The sequence below is a fragment of the Chelmon rostratus genome, chromosome 14 (assembly GCF_017976325.1).
Source record: "Chelmon rostratus isolate fCheRos1 chromosome 14, fCheRos1.pri, whole genome shotgun sequence".
NCBI lineage: Eukaryota > Metazoa > Chordata > Actinopteri > Chaetodontiformes > Chaetodontidae > Chelmon > Chelmon rostratus.
This window is the reverse complement of record NC_055671.1, coordinates 18,475,564-18,494,685: the sequence shown is the minus strand read 5'-3', so window position 1 is coordinate 18,494,685 and position 19,122 is coordinate 18,475,564. Positions and strand designations below refer to the sequence as shown.

The 19,122-nt window shown below is 44.0% G+C and overlaps 1 protein-coding gene across 7 annotated transcripts in view; it reads right to left on the bottom strand.

The window, feature by feature from the left end:
- Positions 1 to 244: 244 nt before the first annotated feature.
- The window catches only part of LOC121616824 (rap guanine nucleotide exchange factor 6-like), a 147,009-nt gene continuing 128,131 nt past the window's right edge, over positions 245 to 19,122 (bottom strand). For 4 of the 7 annotated variants that reach the window (XM_041951638.1, XM_041951640.1, XM_041951634.1 and 1 more), the window contains 12 exons: positions 15,920 to 16,087; positions 15,545 to 15,760; positions 12,674 to 12,885; positions 11,929 to 12,052; positions 10,790 to 10,813; positions 9,014 to 9,234; positions 8,038 to 8,211; positions 7,665 to 7,811; positions 7,172 to 7,291; positions 5,589 to 5,838; positions 2,904 to 3,454; positions 1,579 to 1,961 (listed from right to left, as the gene is read on the bottom strand). In XM_041951638.1, the coding sequence (XP_041807572.1) occupies positions 1,579 to 1,961; positions 2,904 to 3,454; positions 5,589 to 5,838; positions 7,172 to 7,291; positions 7,665 to 7,811; positions 8,038 to 8,211; positions 9,014 to 9,234; positions 10,790 to 10,813; positions 11,929 to 12,052; positions 12,674 to 12,885; positions 15,545 to 15,760; positions 15,920 to 16,087 (2,590 nt within the window). Of the gene's footprint in view, positions 544 to 1,578; positions 1,962 to 2,903; positions 3,455 to 5,588; positions 5,839 to 7,171; positions 7,292 to 7,664; positions 7,812 to 8,037; positions 8,212 to 9,013; positions 9,235 to 10,789; positions 10,814 to 11,928; positions 12,053 to 12,673; positions 12,886 to 15,544; positions 15,761 to 15,919; positions 16,088 to 19,122 lie in introns of those variants that run through there. The other 3 variants (XM_041951635.1, XM_041951636.1, XM_041951637.1) reach the window with 3 other exon arrangements.

Genomic DNA, 19,122 nt, shown 5'->3' with positions numbered 1-19,122 from the left:
ATCAGTTTTTATATATAAAAAAATCACTGTACAACATGTTAAAACTGTAAAAAACAACAAGAAACACCTTTAGACTAGCTTGGAGCGCAAAATGGAGGTACATGGTGGTCTATTTCCAAGGAGGCGACTTCTTCTCGTCGCTCTTTCCTTCTTTATTTGTCCTTATTTTTAACGTCCATCCGACGCGATGTGGCTCCATCACACCGCCTTTTCCTACACTGTTCAAGAGTTCTTGTTTTTTTTAAAGTATCTAAAATCTTTCTTCTTTGTTTTGTGAAATGGGTTTAAAAAGAGATGATTGTACAAGTCCTGGGAGGGGAGAGAGGTCACGTGACCCAGTGCTCTGGTCCGCGGGTGCATTATGGTCCGTGGTGATGTCACACAGGGTCGTGGGAGGGGTTCGGTAGAATGTGCTCTGATCCGTGGTGACGGCAGGCTGCTAGTTTAGTCCAAAGCCTGACCGCCACGACTTGGTCCGTGTGTGAGAATATGTGCGTGCGAGAGCGTGACGTCGCCGCCTCTACACCGCCGACACCTGTTCATCTGGAACGAGAAGAGAGGACAGCGTTTAGCAGCGAGTCGACTGGTTTTTTACAAGGTTTCTGCAGGGTTCACAAGGTTCAGATTTTGATTATTAAAGACCATTATTATTATATTATTATTATACCATTATTACCATACAAACACCACTATTAATACCAAATTGAATCCAGTTTAATACGTTTCACCATCATATCAGCTGAAGTATGAAAGTATGATTACACACCAGTACGGACTAACTGCGTATCGTAATTCAGAAGACAACAAAAAAACACTTTGCTCTTTCTGATGAGCATGATGAAGAAAATCAGTTTAAACTGATTTATGACCAGATTTCATGTCTCCTTGCAGCTAAAGGTTCTGCAAAATATCATCACTGTGTTTTACAGAAAACAAGATTAATGTGTGATGAGCACAGGTCAGAAAATCAAACGGTGACAGAAAGCGAAGAGAAAGATGCAAAGAAACAGGCGGCTGATGAACTCTTATGCACCAGACTTCATTTAAAAATGTCCAAAGAAAATAACTGCAGAGGGAATGCACTGCAATTAAACTATAAATGTCTCTATTATTGTTATTTTTTAATCATGTTAAATGTTTTACTGGCTTTATTTAGTTTTTTGCAATATAAAAACCAGTGACGATAATCACTGAGGTTATTGCATGAAACTCTCAGAGAGTAATAACATTCTCAACTTTAAGGGGCAAGTTGACCATTTTCACTAATAAAGGACATCTTTCTCTTTTATTTCTCTTTTTTATTTCTTTTATTTAGACGTCAGAAAGGAATCTGGCTCTTGGAAATGAACTTGCTGAGGTGAAAGCAAAACAAAAACATATGAATGTGTCTGTTAATATGAATTAATCCTGACTGGATTGTATTTTCTGTAAACTACATCCTGTAATAGCACCATCTTGACCACTAAGACTTGTCAACCTGCAAACTATTGTGCATATGAACTTTGAATAAAACGATCTGTTTAGGAAGGGAACCAGTACTTTGTTTAGACACTTATAGAGATTCAGAGTGCTGCTTCCTCATTTCTCCATCCTGTGGGACGTACCATCCTCACTGTCATCCAGCTCCTGTGTTGGGAGGCAGATGCTGGGCGGTCTGGAGTGGCCCTGCGTGGAGCCGGCCGTCCGGGCCTCTTTTTGGTGGAGGTGATGGTTAGCGGCCAGCCTCCGCGCCTCAGCCAGACCGCCGGCCGCTCCGGGGCTCTGCAGGAGTTTGCTCCTCTGCAGGGCCACGCTGTAGTCTGGAGGTCTGAGGTGAGGAGGCCGGGGGAGGGCGCCTCCTGGCCCACCTACAACTCCGTCTGTGAGGCCGAGATCCCCCAGAGCCAGACCCTGGTAGCCTGGAGGGGTGGGAGGGGGAGCTCGGTAACGCTCATCCTTGGCGGGGGAGGTGACACAGTACACTGGATGGAGGTGCAGATCAAAAGAAAGGAGGGGTGCAGCGAAGAAGGAGGGGGGTGAGGGATGAGGAGCGACGGGGGCGAAGAAGTTGTCGTAAAAGAAGAAAAGTAGTGCGAGGAGGGAAGAAACAAAAGAAAATAATGGAAAAATTAAATCAATGTGATGTTTCACGAACACAATAAACAACTGTGCATGCAGCAAAAAAAAAATATATAACCAATGAGATGGATGGCTGCGGCGGATACAGACAGAACTAGAGCTGCAGCTAATGATCACTGACACTACAGAATAATCTGTTAGTTATTCACCAGATGAATCGATCAATCGTTTGGTTCAGAAAAGACTGAAACAGCTTGTTTTGTCTGATCAACGGTCCAAAACCTAAAGATGTTTCATTTAAGTGATGAAAAACAAGCAAATTCTCACATTTGAGAAGGCGGAAGCAGAGAATGATCGACTTAAACGACTGATCGATTATCAAAATGTTTCTCAATTGATGTTCTGTTGATCTATGAATAGATTAACTGACTAGCTGTTTTGGCGGTGGACATAAAGCTGTTTTAACTCCTCCTCTACAACGAGAAACTGCATGGTCTTAACATGAAGCTACAGCGGGGGATCCAAAAGACAAATTTACACTCTGGCTGATGAGGATGCTGCAGAACTCGTGTCAGATGGAGCGCTAACAGCAACAAGAATGAGATCTGTGAGGGATCTTTAGCCCAAAATCGAGGTGCAGCCTTTGCCAGTTGGTCATTAGACCGAAACAGCAAGTCGAGCAAAGAAAAACTGCAGTAATTCACCTAAAACAACAGCACACTTCATTTACTGTAACTATCCAGACAACCACACACCCCTCAACAGGCGCCCACACACGTAGCGACAGAGCTGACCGCTGTCACACTGCGCTTACAGGGAATCAAACTCGCAACCCGACCCCTCACCTATCAGGCCCTTCTCTGTGCTTGACGTCACCGTTTTGTAGACAGGGTCTGTGCTTTGCCCTCCTTCCTCGTTGGTCGGCGAGGAGGGGTGCTCCGAGGTGTTTCGCCTCTTTATCGTCCCGTAATTCCCCTCGTAGGTGTCCGACAGCGAGCTGGACGAGGCCCAGCTCTGCCGCGACTGATTGGACAGGTCCGAGCTGGAGTTTCTGGAGTGCTGCTTGGCGCCGGCGTCCTCGTTCGCCCACGCCTGAGCGGCGGCCTCGACCTCGGCTATGGGCCCGGCGAGCTGCGTGTGCTTGAAGCCGGCCAGGTGCGTGTGCGGGAGGGAGAGCGGATGGCCGTGGATGCCGTGATCCCAGGGCCGGCAGGAGGAGGCGGGCAGGCTCTGGAAGGAGTCGTGGGAGTTGGAGGAGCAGGACGTCCAGCTGCCGCGGCCGCTGTCGGCCACGGAGTCCAGAGAGGTGTGGTCCTGGGTCAGCTCCTCTGTGGAGGTGGAGGAGGTGAAGGTGGGGGCTCGCGTTACGTATCCTCGAGCCAATGACGAGGAACTACTGTCGATAAAAGGGAGAGAATCATTAACAGGTGCAAATATACAGTTATTCAAACTGCAGCATATTTACACCAGTGTTAATTCATGAGCAACACAACCTTCCTCCAGTAAAAGGATAAACATCACAACACCACAAATATAAATGCTTGGTACTGGAAAAATCATCCAATCAGAGGATAGATGAAACACGTTGAGGTCAGGCGTACGCTCACTGAGCTCTCCAGCTGTCAGAGCAGTTGTTGTTGCCTGATTGGTTGTTATATACAGCATCTGTTCAACACATCAGGGTTTGTCGTGTTTCTTGTTCAAGTTTTGTTGTGAAATTGAAAAGCAAAAAAAATAAAGTTCTGTAGAAAAATCTTTCAGACATCACACCAATAAAAGTTCATGAAAACAAACAAAAGGTGTATAAAGGTAAACGTGTCAACAACCATCACAAATCCAAATCTAACAGTTTCAGTCAATGAGGATGAAGGAACAGTAATCATGATTCAATGCATATAGTTACCCAGATATCAAATCAATCACCAGCTGATCTAATTTTTGTGGTGTCTTTACATGATTAAGAGTGTTGTGAATAAATACACCAGCTGTTAATGCTAGTTTTGTCACCTTCAAGCCACCAAGTGTACTCAAGTAGTCCTTGAGTACCACTTGTGTAATACTTGAGTAATACTTGAGTAAACTTTAAGTGTAAATAGTTGCTAAATTGGCACAATGTTTTGAAATACCTCGTTAAGTACTGCAGAATTGGAATATTCATCTTCAATACATTTAAGTAGAACTTAGATTAGATCAGACTTTACAGATCTCACAATGGAGAAATTCAATAAACTTAATGAGATCCAGTTAGATGTCCACTTTTTAAAAGCATATGTCAAACATACTTTAAGAACAAAAAGTAAAACTTGTAATGACTTTTCTATGCTTAAATTATATTTCTAATACACTAAATGATAATACTTGTTGACCTGGCAGCACAGTGGAGTATATATACGAGGTACGTTCAGTGTGAGAGTACATGAGACAGACTTGTTAGAAGTAGAGGTACTCTATATACACTGATCCTAGAACCTAGAAGACGAGAAAAATCTGAAGCACAAGATGATAGAAAGCTGCTGAGGTGGCGGTAAAGGTGGAGGTAAGTCATACTGAAATGAACCGACAATGAAGAGACGGAGGAGGGAGACAAGGGCGCAGGAGGGGGTTCAATAACTATAAAAGGTGTTTGGCTGGAGGACATGAGAGTCAGAGAGTCAAACAACAAAAATGAAGACAAATGAAGTTCAATGTTACACAAATGATCCCTCGGCACAATCTTCTAAACAAAATGTCGCCAGATTTTTTTTTGTTTGTTTCACCTGTTAAACACGCTCACCGTGAACGTTCAGCCATCACAGTTTATCTCTCATCTGTACACAAAGATCACAAAAATCTGACAGAGTTTCCTGCTGGATCAATGTCCGGCTTCAAAAAAACACAACAACAAGAAAACAGTTTGACAAAGTTTTTCTCCTCAGCTGCTGTCCGTAGAGCAGCAGTCTGATTCACTGACACGCGTTTACTGGACAAACAAGCCACTCAATGAAACCGAGCCATATTTCATAAAACAGGCCGCCGTTATACGGCAAGGCTGCCGAGGTAATATAATATCAGACAAGCAGACAGATTATTGCGTCCGGCGGTATTTTATAGCCTCCACTTTGTGAGACAGAATGGCCTGATCATGTAGGAACAATAAACAAACAGCAGACAATAAAAAAAGGTGTGCTGTTTACTCGGGCAGATTAAAAAGCCGCCTGCGTGAAAAGCGATATGTTGTTAACGGAGAAAGGGAGGAGAGAGGAGGGCAGTAAATGTGGGATGCTAATAAAAACCTGCTGTGTTTTACGGCTTCCTGTTTTCACAGTTTTAATGAGGAAAGGGCATAATTGGAATCCAGCCGGGAAAGGAAATGGAAGAGCGGCTCGGCGTGGCCGACCGGGTACGTGTGGCGCCTTTTCGCTCAGGCTGGCCATCGGGAAGGTTTCTGATGGCCGAGTGTTTGTGTGTCTTTCTGAAAAACTGTGTGTTCATTCCTCTGTGAATATCAAAAGCACTTAAGAAACAAACTCTGTGTCTGATGCTCTCTTTACCTTGTGCTGGGCTGGTTGTAATCAGCATTGAAGTGTGCGTGCGTTGCTGCTGTGCTCTCTACAGCCACAGCTGGTGTTGTAGTAGTACTAGCAGCAGTAGTAGTGCAGGTCCTGTTGCTGCTGTTGCACCGGTCTTCGGGCCCGGGTGCTGGCATGGAGTCAACAGAGCAGATACTGGAGCGGGAGGAGATCTCGCTGTGACTCGAGTCTGACAGGTTGTCTGCTTTACCGGCTGGCAGGAGGGTGTAACCTGGACAGAGGGCAAAGAGCACATGAAGTAAAAATACAGATTATAATGAGGAAGAATCAGAGAAAAGGGGATGGGACGAGGATGGAGAGCGAAGCAAAGACAGAAAGATACTGTGGTGATAATATGGGGAGACAGCCTGAAGTTTGTGCCTTTTTTAATAGTAAATACTGAGTTAAACAGAGAAATGACTGTGAAGGACAGTGTTTGGGTCACAGCTTAATCTTCATATGACAAAAACCTGCTGAACCAAATCATTTCTGACTGCAGAGAAACAAAATGAACATGGCAATAAAACACTGCACGCCACAGAAGAAAGTCACATGTCAAACACTTTCTTGTCTTGGATCGCCGAAAAATGTTTCAAAGACGTATTTTGCTACATTTGGCTGTTTGTTGACATTGCAACCCTGAAAAACTGACAGCATTAATCCCACGAACAAAGAAATGTTGGAACAAACTGAAATGACTTTCCATTTGTCATCACTGCTGCAAACAACATCTATTCTTTCTTATCTGCTCTGAATGTCCACTGTGAAGACTTTTTCACCCCTTCCTATGACTCATGGTGGACACGAGGCTCTTTTCTCTCACAAACACTTTAACAGGCTATCATATGTGATGGAAAGGTAGTCGATCATCAACCGCTGACAAAAATTCACACCACTAGCTTCAGTTTTCTTCCGAGTCTCTGTTTCTGCTCAGTAAATAAGTGCACGAATCTGTTCCGTCTGTCAGACGGTCTTTCTCCTGGTACGTCTGTCCCTGCAGAGCCAGAGGAAGGGGCTGACCGACCTCCTGGCTCTCTGCTCTGCCTCTCTTTGTCTCTCATCCTGAGGTGAGGAGGGCACAGCCTCACCCGGTCCCTCCCCACCGTTCAGATGTGGCCTGACTGCCACTGGCCTCCCTCTGGACTGACTCCTTTCCCTCAGTATCCTGAATGGTGACATCAGCCTCGGCCTGATGGGGGAATCTGGGGGTTTGGGTCTCATTAGCTGGGGCTGGGTGAGAGGTGACAGAGGCTTGGGTAGACTGGGAGGAGACCTAGTTTGGGCCATGTGATGCACCTCATGCGTGCCTCTCCTTCCTGCTCTTACCCTCCGTAGCATTAGCTCTGAGTCTGCCTGTGCACCCTGGTTGTTCTGCTGCCTGGATCTCCCTCTACTGTGCTCTGAAGGAAACAAGCCTCCCTGCACTGCCTCTGTCTCCTCCTGCGTCATCTCTTCCACTTCACTTCCTTTCTCCTCCTCCCCTGTCTGATTCTCCCTCTCCCTGCTTCTCTCTCGGCTGTGCTGCCTGGTCATCTGTAGGATCCTCTTGTGGAGGAGAGCCCCACCTATGCCGTAGCTGCGCAGGCTGACAGTGCCGGCCTTCGTGCTGGCGTCGCTGGTCAGCGAAGACGAAGACCCCGACAAGTTCATCTGGCTGGAGTTCTGGGACTTGGCCACGCCTCCCACTGAAAAGAGGGAAGGAAAGCGGGAGTGAGAGATGAAAATGAGGGCTTTTTATACATTTTGAAACAAGAGGATGGTTGGCGATTTAGGCCAGAGGGTGCCCACAGGATGCTCAGGACAAAGTGAGCATCATAGATGAAAGAGATACTCTGTTCACATTTTTGCAAAAGTTTTCAAGAAAGGAAAAGTGTGAAAATTAACCATAAATTTACACTTTACATGGACGAGGATCCACCCATGACATGGTTTCTGAGAAACTCATCTCTGCTTGGAGGCGACTGTTTCACTAAAACTACCCTGGGCCTCCTCTTCACCGAGTGTAACTTTCCTTGGATTAAAGCATACGGAGTGAAAAGCACAGTTTCTGCAGCGCACCTTTGCGCGGGGAGCCCTGCGGCGACACCGTGGGGCTGGAGTGAAGGGAGGAGATGGTGGAGACGGTGTCGTCAGATGGTCTCTTGCTGCTCCACTCCTCTGATGAGTTCACTGGAGGTTTCTTCACCACCTGGGGAGAGTTGGAGTCTGGAGAAGAAAAGAGAGATAGAAAAGGGTTCCAGTAAAGTTACCTATCCTGAGAGTCTGTTACACACCTGCAATAATACAGAACTGGGAAATGTAAGTTTTCTTCCACTCGGGTTTTCCCAGTGAAAAAGGACAAAAATGGTTTAAATTAAATACTAAACAGAAAGATGCATGAAGAAGTAAAGCATAAACATAATGATATATAGCATAATGCAGGTGTACTGACTCGGTGTGCCTATGTCCTTGGCAGTGCTCTTCTTTCGTAGCGGGTTCAGTGGGACCTGGACCTGAAGGACTTGTGACACCCTGTTTTGGGTTTTCCCCGAGGGCAGAGCCGACCGCAGAGACACTGGAGACATGTCCGACTTGGTGGATCGCCTCTCACTCAAGTTCTTAGACACTACATCCACAGGAAGAAGAAGAACAAAGCAACGTTACTTCGAAACATCCACCACTTTAAACTTTTTGAAGAGGTAAAGTACAGTTTTTTGGTGTGAGGTAAATTCGTAGATGGGAAATAGAGTCAAAAAGGAAATACCTCTGGTAAGTGGATACATATGTTTTCTAATAAATATTACTTTAATATAATAAAGACACAGCAGATGTGTCAGATATCTACTGAATCTGAGAAACACTGTTTTCACACATCCTTCCCGGGTTCTTTGTTCAATCTATTAACCTCTCAAGATCTACTAAATGTTTTTAAAAATCACATTTTCATGTGTTTGAAGACTTTTTAGGCCTGAGCAGAAACTCAGGTCGATTTACAGAATCTCAGATTTAGGTTACATGAAACCACTGAGACAAAAAACTCATAATATTGCGTGCATGTTTTGTTCTTCGGAGGGTTTAGATGATACAATACAAACATACTTTAGCATCTATCTATCAGCTGATCAATCAATTCATTCCTGTTCTTTTCTGCAAGACATTTGCAAATTATAGATAGATTTTTACAGACAAAGAGAAATTTACAGGTGGCAGAAGGACAGAAATGGTTTAAATTAAATACTAAATAGAAAAATACACTAGGTGGCAGTGCAAGCCAATAATACAAATGCAAGATGTGTGCACGGAAGGATATACTGTGAGATCAATTATCAACCAGTGAAATTACAGCAAAAAAAAGAGAAAGGACAGAGGCCAAAATACATAAAAGTAATACATAGATGGATAAAAATCTCAGTTTCCGTGTTACTCACAGGTGCTGTAGGATGGCTCGCACTGCAGAGACATTATTTGGTGTTTCTCCTCGTCCGTCTCCACCGTCAGATTGGACAGGTACTGCTTCACCTTTCTGGCCATCTGAGCGTCTTCGTACAGCTTCTTGGCGTTGAGAAGCGAGCTGCGACGGACTCGCTTCTTATGGGCGCCGCCCTGCACATCCAGCATGTTGGAATTGGTGCTGCCCTGACTCAAAGACCTAATGAATGGAAGGCAGAAGGAAGAAGAGGAAAGGAGGAAGGAAAAGGGAAGGAGGATAATGAGGGAAGGCAGAGGTGGGATGAAGTAAACAAAGTAAAAGATGGACAAAGGGATGTGGAAGGAAGACGGAAACAGAGGAAATGCAAATAAAAGTACAAAGACAGAAAGCAAAGAGGCAGATTGAAAGAGGGAAGGAAAGAACGGCAAACAACAATCAGTCCAATCACCAACAACACAGGCACAGCTACTTTATCATCAAACATCCCTTCTGCTATAAAATCTGTACATCTGTCTTTGTGTTGGAGCATAGCATTTTAAAACAGGACCATGCAGCTGGGGGGGAGGCAGCTCTCGCTCGTGTGCCATGCTATCACAGTTACAGAACAGCAGAACATTCTGTCAGATGGAGGCAAAAAGGGTTAGGAAACAAAAGATGCACAAGATTCGATATGGGGAATATTATGCCGGGATGCAGATACACCAAACCTGAGTCAAATAGTATCTGTAAATATTTCTCGTTCATGGTTCCTCTTACTTTGCCATTCAAAGTTTTTTTTATCTTAGCTTCGAAGTTCATTCTTGGGCATTGAGTTGTAATGGACGAGTGTGCTGGTATTCATACGTTGAGACGGTGTAATGGTGTAAATGTTTTTAGCATGTGGTGATAGCTCTGTTTGTACTATCTAAATATGGCACAAATCATTGCTTCTCATTCTGAGATGAATGTTTTTGTGAATAGTCTTTGTTGAGCTTTGAGCTTTTCGATCATATCACATTATCCTCCGCAGGAGCAGCAGCTGACTTGGCCAGTTGCCATGGAATTGCACATGTTCATATTTTAATTTTTCTGAGCACTTCAAGGACATCTGGTCCATGTTGGCTTAAAACATGGAAACTTGAACATCTACAATTCCACTGTAAACTCCATCTGCTGGTGGAGATCATGTGATATGATCAAAAGCTCTAGAACAGATACTAAATGAACTTAATGTGAGATTGTTTCACTTTATACATTTTAATGTCATCATCTAATATTTATGATATTCTGTGCAGTCACACACTGCCTCTCTGAGACTTTTTTGTTGATTGTTTGTGATTTAAAGTTGTGTTATTTTCTCATTGGCCCAAGAAAAGAACGTTTTCACTCAAGTGCAATTGATGACAATAACATTTTAACGTGAACTTAAGCTAAAAGTTAATGCCAGAAATCTGAAATTTTAGACAATTTTCTTTAATACCTACCAACTGCTATGTGAAGTTGTCTAGACCATCTTGCTAAAAACAAAAGTGTTATTTTCAAGCTACTATATGACTCAAACAATCTTATGAACAAACAATGAATGGGTCAATGATGGACTTCTGTATGGTTGAGGTGAATGGCACTGCAAATGGAAGGGTTAATCACACACAAGCACAGGCGGACACACATATACAGTCAGGTAAATTAAAGGGGGGGCATGCAGAGCTTATGGTGGTGGTGGGGGTGCAGGGTGGATTGAATTTCTGCTGGTCCAGACTGAAACAGGATAAACCCGGTACCAGGACAAACTTACCCTAAACTCTTCCACCTCTTCTTCCTGCAAGCAAGAGGCGTGAAGATTGAAGCGTGACTTAAAGACAAGTTCAGGGGTCGGGGTGGACAAGACTATGTAGAGGTCATGCCACAACAAACAAACAGGAAATGACTGGAGATGGACGACACCAGACATATGACACCTCCCCATATCAACCTGGAGAGTGCGTGTTATGGCCTTGTGTGTCACGCACTCGGGATAAATGGTCGTTGTGTCACTTACTGGGGTTTTTGGAGCTTTTGTCACATTTGATGATGTTGAAAAGAGTCTTAAATAAAAGTCTTCTCTGATATCTTGAGCTTGTAGTATGGAGGGAGTGTCTGCAGGGGGCAGTCATGCACTGCAACAGTGACCGACTGTGATAAACACATACAAACTGAGTGAACTACACACTGCGGTTGGCATCAATTCTACCTCACTTCCAGTCCATCCACGCCTTGTGTCTTCGTGCTGTTACATTCCAGCAGAGGAATCCAATCGAAACCACAAGAGCCGTGACCTGGACAGGAAGTGAATGGGAATTGATGGAACCAGACCACGAGTGTGTGCCTGATCCTGCTGGTGAAGGATCCAGGTTGGCTGGTGGAGGTATGGAGTGTTGTGCTTCCCCTTTCGCTCACATTTGTAGTAGTAAAGGTGTCTTTTCTAAAAACCTATAATCTACTTTGCTCCACTCTCTGCATTCATGCCTCTTTCTGAGAGGTAGCAGTTTTGCTGCAGTCTAGCTGATGGGAAACAGGAAGAGTCAGTTTCAAAGATACATTGAACTGAAGGGGTTGATGTTGTGGTAACGTATTTGTTCACAGTAAAGTAATTGGAGACTGTCTTTCTATACACATCCACCATTAATTGGGTCCTGTGATGATTTCTGAGCCACGTCAGGCTCTTTTCCCAACACATTTTCTTCAAAAAAGCATTTTCACGACATCAGCCACTGAAGTTCTCAGTTTTCCTGGCTTTATTAGAGAGAATGCTCGGAAGCAACACTTTTCTGATATAGCTAATTAATGCCCCCATGGAGGTTTTAAGCGACCCGTATCTGTGAAACTGGCCCCAACAGCATCAAGTAACAACAAATTGGTTAATCTCAAGGAGTCTCTGCGTCAATAATAACCAACCTCTGTCTGAACATGAGGGCAGGGTCCATGTTGGCTGAGGTCAACCGCACCACGTGTCTGATCTCCTTGGCGATCATCCTCAGCTTCTCGAAGTTCACAAGGCCGTCTACGCTGGAGTCGTTGCCTGAGAGGAAGGACACAGCCACGAAACGCACAAATACATGCACAAACAGTGAGCGTGAAGTCAGCTGTCAAACTTATAAAGGAGATAAATGATTCATAATGTGGGACATTTGCAAGATCACAACAATATTCCTATTGTATAAGTCAAATCTTCAAAGTGAAAATCTCCTTGTTCTGGTCTCCTTCTTGTCGTGCCTCTAGGAGATCAAAGTGGTGTCTGTCGTTCACACTGAGTCATGCTGGGCCACTTGAGAATTTTTAACAACTTGCACAATTAGGGAAACTTTCTTTTCAATTCCTCACATGGCCGTACATTTAAGAGAAAAGCTCTAAGGAGAAGTCAGTTTGGGTGCTTCTGACCTGAGTCAGTGTGATATCTTAAAAAGGCAAGATGGGGAAGGTTTTAGCAGAAGTAAACCTCCAGAGTGAGACTGAAAATGACCTTCTGCACAACACAGAGGAAGTAGGGGACAGCGAACTGCCCAGAATGACATGTAAAATTTCAGAGATGGCTTCAGTTTTTAGCTTACAGATAATTAAAGGAAATGTAGCAACACGTCAGTAGCTAACACACAAACAAAAGCACATAGAGAAAATCTGGGCTCTCCACTAAGCTGTCTACCTTCATGTAAGAAGGTGAGATCCTTCTTGACCACTGGGAACAGTGGGATGATGGGCGGTTGCATGCTCTGGCTGCTCAGGATGTTCCGGTACTTGGCCATGTTCCTGGACGGGTCGAAGACATCCTGCAGGTCTCCAAACAGCTTCTCGTACTTACTGGGCAATTTCTCCCACGAGCTCCGCAGCCGAGCCACCGGTGCCAAATTCAAACCACTACAGGAGGGAAGAAAGGTGGAGGGAGGGTGGGAGAGGGGAAGCGGGGGAGACAGAGATAAATAGGGCATGGTTGGAAGAAGGGAAGGGAGAACAGAGGTAGAAGCAAGGAAGCAGAAGAGGTAAAGGAGGGTGGAGGAGACAGACGAAAGAACAGTTTTAGCGTACGATACATACATCCCAATCAAAACCCCACACAGGCCTTTCGAGATAACCATGAGCTAACCATGTTCAGTAAGCGAGGTCTCCGTTTTCCAGAGCAGAAGAACCCTGGAGGCGAAGTCATCTCTGAGCAGACTCATTTAGACAGCTGATAATTATGACTGGCACAGCATTTATTTCTGCTCTCGTCTTTCATTTTCTGTCCAGTTTCTGTCCCTTCCTCTCTGGCCCATCAACTGTCCGTCCCCCCTCCACTGCTGCTGCTACCTGTCTGTGCTCTCCCCACTTTCGTCTCTGTTGGTAGGTTTTGTTTTTTCATCTTATATCCAAATCCCTCTCCTGGGGTCTCTCTTTACTCTCAACTCATCATATCTACCACTTCTCCCTGTTTTAAACACGTCAATGCATACAAAAATAAACCGGTGCGTCCTGCATAAATGACTTTAGTGGATGCGAGACGAGCAGGGAGTGTCTACTATAAAACACTATGGGAAACCCTGCATGTAATCTTTCACACACACACACACACACACACACACACACACACACACACACACACACACACACACACACACACACACACACACACATAGCAGCAATGCCCCTGTCACCAGGCAGGTTATGCATCAGAGAGCCATATGTGCAAAGACATCCTGCTGTGAGGAGGAGTGTACAGGGACATGGAGGTCAGACACTCCTGTCCTAAAGTGCCTTTTACAGCAGCGAGCAAAAGATCAACATACTGCTCAGCTCCTTAAACTGAGACCAGATCTAAAGTGGACTCCGTCCCATATGAGCTGTTTTTTTTAAGTGAAACACTTGGTACATGTAATTTCTTTGCAGCAACTTTAAGCTGCAAAGTTGCTATACAAATAAAGTTTATTATTATTAGTATTATTACTATAATTACTATCAACAAGGCAGCTTAGCATGAGTGAGAAAGTCAAGAGAAACTGTTTTCACTTCAATTATTAAAAACATATTATTACACAATAATAGTTATTGCAAAACTGCATCTTCATGCATTCATATTTAAATGTATGCTGCAGTAACATTGCAGACAATATCCTATCATTTATACTGTAGATTGAAAACAGCACTCTGCAAAACAAACGCGTCTAAACAACCAATTAACCAGGCTGGGCTACAGAGAGAACATGACTTGCTGTTTCTGAATAATGACTCTGGGGACTGGGACACTGCTGCAGCAGTAAATGAGCAGACATGGGGCAAGAAGGAGGAGCTGGCATCATCTCCAGGTCCCACTAACACAGTCTGGCAGCGAAGCCACAACAATGCTACTGTATGTATAAAAAAAATAATTAGCTTAGCTTAATCATAGTCAGGATGCACAACATAAGCTTCAGAGTTGAGTACATCCTCTGCTTTCATTAAAAGGCGCTACAGGATTAAAAAATGTCTTTTATTGTAGCCTTTTATTAATGTTTTTTAATGTAAGTTGAGCCTTAAGGTTTTTGACAGTTCCTAAACATGTAATTCAAAAGATCATTTATCATCTACCCACAGCCCAAAGTATTTGTAGAATGTCATCTGTTCAAGCCATTAAAGGCATATACACAGGAAACGGCAGATGGCTATGTTTTCTGCAGAGCATTTGTTTTTGGTTTGTCTTGGTCTTCGTTGTGTTTGTTTGTTCTTGCTCTTAGTTTGTGTAACACCAGTTTAAGATCAATAAGGACCAGCTGCAGGACGTCGATCTGCTTGCAGATTTGATGTAGCCAGAGATATATAGGATGGCAGTGTATGAAAAGTATTGTCATCTGCATCAAAATGAAATTTAGGATGCTTTCAGAATAACAAGTACAGGCAAAACAGAAGTGAGGATTATCAAACCAGCAACGTGGGCATAAACAAACACACACACGCTCACAACTACCTGTTCGGCCACACACAAACATTTGCACATGAATATATATATATGCACATAGTGGTTGGTTCAAACAAAATCAAATCTCCAATTTCATCACTAAAGCGCACTACCAGCACTAAAATTCCTCCCCTCCTGTGGGTTTTAGCCCTTATAACAGGGCCACAGCACACACACCCTCAGCTCAGTCTAACAGCCATCTCGAGCCAAAACCACAGAGGCCACGGGGAATTAACAACAGCAACAAACAATAAATGCAGCCGTTGCTATGGGACTCTTGGGATGCTGTAAGGTTGCTGAGGCAGAGTCTGTGTGGTTTGGGAGAATCAGGGCTCATTCAGAGAGCTGGCAGGAGGAGGAGGGAGAGGGGAGGAGGTGAGGCAGGTTCTCTTGAGGAAGTGGGGAAGGAGACGAGTGGCCAAAGCTCATTTGGCAAGAAAGTGGTAAATGGCTAGCTGTCCTCACAGAACAAGAATCTTGTCTTTGATGCTGCTATTACTCTACAACTGAGGCAACAATGAGGAATACGATGAAACATTGTGTCACCACACTTAATTAAGAAGCCAACATACACAGAAACTCTTCAGACAGCTTCTATGCTGAGCCCACCTGATTATAGCGAACATGGAGTTGAAGTTTTTGCACTCTCGGCAGTGCAGGGCGATCTTGATGAAGTGCTTGATGGTCTTCATCCTCTTCAGGGCGTTGGGCTCCTTCAGGATCTCTGTGGCCACCCAGAAGGTCTCCTGGTTTATCACCTCCTCAAACTGCTTCAGATTACCACTTCCCATGGAGGAGTCTAGTTTAAACAAGTCGTCCACATACCTGGAAGCCATGACAAAGAAGTTAACAATGTACAACAACACTGTGATGATTTTTCTAGATTTATCTAGATCTTTTTTTTTTATCCTTTGTCTTGACTATAAAGCATTTTCTGAAGTTTGCTTTTATAGAAACCAATCAAAATGTTAAACAACTGCATACTCTGTGGACTCGATGTTCCTGAAGAGCTCAAAGTCCCTCATGGAGAGCTGGGCAGCGACCTCCATGGTGCTGAGCTGCAGCAGTGAGATCTGACTCTCTCTGAGGAGATCCTGAGCGTCCTCGTCTGAACACAACGTCTCCGTCTCCATATTGTTCTTCAGGTAGTATCTACAGAGAGGAGAACAGAGGGACAGAGGATAAGGTGTGGTAGTTGGAGTGTTACTATCAAGTCAAAGTATTATTTCTAGTTTGTTAATGTTTGTTAAAGTTGAGAGGAAAGTTTCACAAAGAAAAAGTTTAGACTCCTCTATAGCAACACATGAAAACCGCAATCGATGCGATGAACGTGTTAAGAAACTAGATTTTGCCTTTTTTTCTATAAAGTTATTCATCTGTACAATTCTCTGGTATCCCCAGACTTCTCTTGCCAATTTATCAAATCTAAGAAGTGTATAATATCTGAGAAACCCCATGAGTGCCACAAATCCTGCAAAAGAAAAGACAATAAAAAGAGAAGGGGAATAACTACGTCTAAGAAAGTAAAATACTTTGAAAGTGATGTCATCTGTATTTTTAGAGCAGCAGGTACTAGATCTGCAGTATCCTCAGATGCTTTAATACAGGCTGCAGAGGCGGACAGGTGGGTGGACAGGATCCAGTTTTTCGTCCAGCTGTAACTTTCTGCACATGTTTAAAAAAACCCAGATAAATCTCTAGAATGTTCCACTCATTCACATTTCATCTTACAGGGCCACATTTTCTGTCTGCAATTTAAGATAGGTTCGAGGAAAGGGAATTAACACCGATGGTATTGATAGATTACAGCCATATTTTACCCTGGGGTAAAGAAAGAGAGTAAGAGAGGAGAGAGGGGCGCTCAGCAAAAGGGAGGCAGGAAAAACGACAGATGCATGAGTGAGAGGAAAGAAAAGAGCCATTTCTCTTTAGCCTTGATCTCCAGCAGTTTTCTGGGAGAGCTTCCAGCAGAAGGCCATCTCTCTTACCTTGTTATGTGCTTCTATGTTTATAAATCTATAACCCCCCACTTCCACTCTAATGGAGCTGTAATGCGGTCATGTAGGAATGCAGCACCTTCACGCCCTGCAGACCTGCAGCCCTCAGGGGCAAAGTGTTGGCATGGATATCGCTCTAAATTGGCCTCTGTTGCTCTGCCAGAAGAGCTGGAGAGACGAGCAGCGGGCAAGAGGAGATTAGAGGATGTGAGGTGAGAAGATCAAGCTTAATGTACATTTAGGATAAAGCCCAACATGTTTCACACTCAGATCGAAGCGGGAACTATTTGAAGAGCTCAAAAAACACCTGAAGACCTCATTGAAGGCTGGAGGTACAAATAAAAATTTGAGACATTTTAGGACTTTCTAACAACATGTAAAAACACTAAACTAACACAAGATGAGAAGAAGACAAGGAGAGAAGAGGGGAGGCGTGAGGAGAGGAGAGAGGTGGAGAGGAGACCAGGCAAGAAGAGCATAGGTGAGTATAGAGGAGGGAACTGGAGACAAGAGGAGAGGAGAGAGGAGGAGATGAGAGGAGACCCAAGGAAGGGAGAAGAGAAGAGATGAGACGAGATGAGCGGAGATGAGACTAGAGGCAACAGGGGACAAGAGGAGAGGAGAGGAGACGAGGTGAGAAGAGAGAAGACGATGAAAAGGGACGAGAGGACACAAGAGGAGAGGAAAGGAAACAAGAGGAGACAAGAAGACACAAGAGAAGAGGAGAGGAAAGGAGGGAAGATAACACAAGAGGAGGAAAGTGGAGAGAAGACAAAAGGACATGGGAGTAAAGGAGAGCTTTAACTAATCTTTTACTGGTTCAATTTTATCAATTAGTCAATCAGTTACATTAACAAACTGAAGACTTGTTCAACAAAAATTAATCATCTATAAAAAATAAACACTCTGTACATATGGAGAGGAGCCTAAATTAATGATAGACAAAGTGGTGCTAAGTCACTGGAACTAAGCCAGTGTAAATTGCCATTGGTGGTTTGTGTGTGTGTATATTTTGGCAGTAGTGTGAGCGAGGCTCGCCATTGGCTTGGCCTGTCTCCTGTTAGACCGTCTGTCAATCATCAGCTGCAGAGAGGGAGCGAGGCGGAGGAGGCGGGATACAGAGAAACAGAAGGGAAAGATATATTTGCCTCCTGCTCCTGAAAACTCCTGCAAACTCTGCAGAATACATACTACGTGTACATACTGCTGACACTGCACCATGTATATGTGTACATGTACAAATACTGCCATACATGTCAGTTTATGGTCAATTTGTCAGCAAGATGAACAATCTGCAAATGTTGTATTTTGCTGTGAATAAGTACAGTAGGATACTGAAGAATGAAGTATTCGAGAGAAGAGCTATCCATAGATATTTCATGTTCATACCTTCACAGCAAAAACAATCTTTTTCCTACCAATATCTCACAGTATGACATTTTTTCCCCTGTGCAGCTTGGCCATAAATCAAAAACACAGGGAGAGTGTCCTCTAGCTAGTTGAGAGCATCTCTGTTCATACATGTTCGAGACTTTCTTGGTAAGAATTTGTGCACGCAGATGCAAGCGCGTACACATTCATATGGTTGTGTAAACACAGTATTTGCATGTCTGTCTGTGTTTGGATGCGTGAGCGTGTATAAGAAGGTGACAGTCTGTATCTATAGCGTGTGCATGCGAGTGTGTGTATGAATAATTCCAGACGTGCCATGCTGTCTGCTGAGGCCCCTGACAGAGGATGAAATATTCATGCTAACCTAGTTGGGAGGGGACTGATGAGGGACCACGGGAGACCAGGAAGAGAGGGAGAAAAGTGTGAAAAACTGACAGAGGAGCCGTTTTAAAGCAGACTTTACGGCTGCAGTCCAATTAGCCTTCATGTCCTACTAACTTTCATCTTAAAAAGGGAATGTGTCTGGCATCAAGACGACAGTGTGATGTACCACTGACTTGCAGACATCTTAAAAAAAAAAAAAAAAACATACCGGCAATGGTGTTTTGGTTCAAAATAAACACACATCATCACACAAAGGCACTTGACCAGCATTACATGCAATTCAATGTGAACAACTAGCAACCAAACATGTTTCCAGTCATTTTATGGGGCAATACACCACCTGATTTATTCATTTCACTGAACTAGGACAGCAGTTCTAGATCCAGCTCCTCGGCACCTGGAGTCCTGCTGGTT